Below are 1,925 nucleotides of genomic sequence, written 5' to 3' on the forward strand. Positions count from 1 at the left end.
ATCTCTCTTATATAACTGTCCCCCCCCCCCCGCCTTTACCAGCCCATGCCAGGGTTCTGGATGGCCCTGGTGTCAGCGCCCAGATTAGCTGTTCCCTCCCGGATGGATCCTGCTGTCCCTGGGCCACCGCCAGGCCCTGCGCCCATCCCCTTCCCATCCCCATCCATCCCCACTCGCCGCCTGTAGGGCTTCACCACCTTCACCCCTTCCCTCGCCCAGCCCCACAAGCAGCACCGCCCCACGTCCCAGGCTGCTGGGTGCAATGAGTGCACTGGGAGCTGGAGGGGTTGTTGGGCCGGATCCTGCCAAAGGCTGAGGTCCATCACACTCAGCTCAGCAGCGTTAGCTTCACGAGGGAGCGCCTGGACAGACCCCATCCCTGTCCTTATCTCACTGCCTTCCTTCCCCAAGCCTCATTCACATTCGTGTCCCCATCTCTGTTCCCATCCCCATCCCAACCTTACGCCACACACAAGGGTCGGAGCAGCCCCTTTGGGGTGGCCATGCTCCCGCAGTGCCGACACAACCCCGTGGGCTGCAGCCCCCACAGGGGAGGGGTGTGTGAGGGGGGTGGGCACAGCAGGGCCGGCTCCGGCCGCAGGCGCTGACATAACCTGGTTATCCACGATGGACGGCTGCAATCAGCGCCGAGCGGCCGCTGCCATAACTCACCGTGCCCCCTCCACCCCCCCCCTTCCTGGTTATCGGGGCTATAAATGGGATGCAGCATTGGCACAGCGCAGACCCCGCCATGAGCAGCCTGGATGCCATCCGGGAGGGCTATGCACGCTTTGACCCCCACGCCTACCTGCAGAACAACTACGTGCCCCCCCGCGCCGACTTCTCCTCCGAGGAGTGCGTGGTGCCCTGGAAGCTGAGATGTTTGGCCGAGACCTTCGCCAGCGGTGGGGAAACTGAGGCACGGGGTGGGGGGCACAGAGCATCCTGCCCGGCTCTCCCCATCCCGTGACTCACAGTGCGACCCCCCCAACTCCCCCCCCCACCCCCCAGGTGAGATCTGTGGGCGCACGCTCATCGACGTGGGCTCGGGCCCCACCATCTATCAGCTGCTGAGCGCCTGCGATCACTTCGAGGAGATCGTGGCCACCGATTTCCTGGAGGTGAACCGGGAGGAGCTGCGGCGTTGGGTGCGGGGTGAGCCTGGAGCCTTCGATTGGAGCCCCTTCATCCAGCACGTCTGCAAGATCGAGGGGCGCGGGTAGGGCAGGAGGGGTGGGGTGGGGTGGGGGGCACGTCGTGCTCCTGTGGAATGCTGACCCCAAATCCCCGTGGGACCGTGGCCCCGAGACCCCATGGAGCTTCATGCCATGTCCCTGCAGATCGCAGCCCCTTGGATTTGTGGGTTGGGGGCTGAGACCCACTGCAGTCGTGGTCCCACAGCCCATAGTGCTGATCCCGGCAAGATTCCTTTGGGATCCCATCCCCAGGTCCCTCTGAGCACTGTGCCGGTCCCTATAGGATCCCAGTGCTGTGTCCCCACATCTGCCGTGCTGATCCCCAGCCCCGTGTCCCCGCTCATGCCAGGTTTTGGGATTCCATCTCCACATTCCTGCGGATGCTGTGCTGATCCCTGCAGGATCTCATCCCCATAATCCTGCTATGGGATCCCTTCCCTGTATCCCCCCAGGGTCCCATCCCCACACCGTGCTGATCCCTGTAGGTCCTGTCTAATATCCCTTGCAGACGTCAGGCTGATTGCTATGGGATCCCGTCCCCACATCCCTGTGGCTGCTGTGCTGCAGGACCCCAAACCCACATATCCCTATTGATGCCAGCTTGCTCCCTGCAGGACCCCAACCCCAAACCCCTATTGATGCCAGGTTGCTCCCTGCAAGACCCCAACCCCACATATCCCATACAGCTCCCCCCCCCAAACCCCCTTCCCTCCGCTCCATCCCAATGCC

General features: G+C 63.7%; 1 protein-coding gene across 1 annotated transcript; it reads left to right on the forward strand.

Moving 5' to 3' along the window:
* The first annotated feature begins 49 nt into the window (after nt 1–49).
* Nucleotides 50–1,915, forward strand: PNMT (phenylethanolamine N-methyltransferase). Its single transcript, XM_010724593.3, has 2 exons — nt 50–905; nt 1,012–1,915. The coding sequence occupies exons 1-2, from the start codon at nt 722–724 to the stop codon at nt 1,221–1,223; spliced, it is 396 nt and encodes a 131-aa protein (XP_010722895.2). The 5' UTR covers nt 50–721; the 3' UTR covers nt 1,224–1,915.
* Nucleotides 1,916–1,925: the final 10 nt, after the last annotated feature.

The sequence above is a fragment of the Meleagris gallopavo genome, chromosome 29 (genome assembly GCF_000146605.3).
Source record: "Meleagris gallopavo isolate NT-WF06-2002-E0010 breed Aviagen turkey brand Nicholas breeding stock chromosome 29, Turkey_5.1, whole genome shotgun sequence".
In the NCBI taxonomy this organism is placed as follows: Eukaryota; Metazoa; Chordata; class Aves; order Galliformes; family Phasianidae; genus Meleagris; species Meleagris gallopavo.

Excerpts from the sequence above, each read along its gene's own strand:
- PNMT (XM_010724593.3), top strand. The coding sequence starts at position 722 with ATGCAGCATTGGCACAGCGCAGACCCCGCCATGAGCAGCCTGGATGCC. Across the intron at positions 906-1,011 it reads GGCCGAGACCTTCGCCAGCG|GTGAGATCTGTGGGCGCACG; the intron begins GTGGGGAAACTG and ends CCCACCCCCCAG.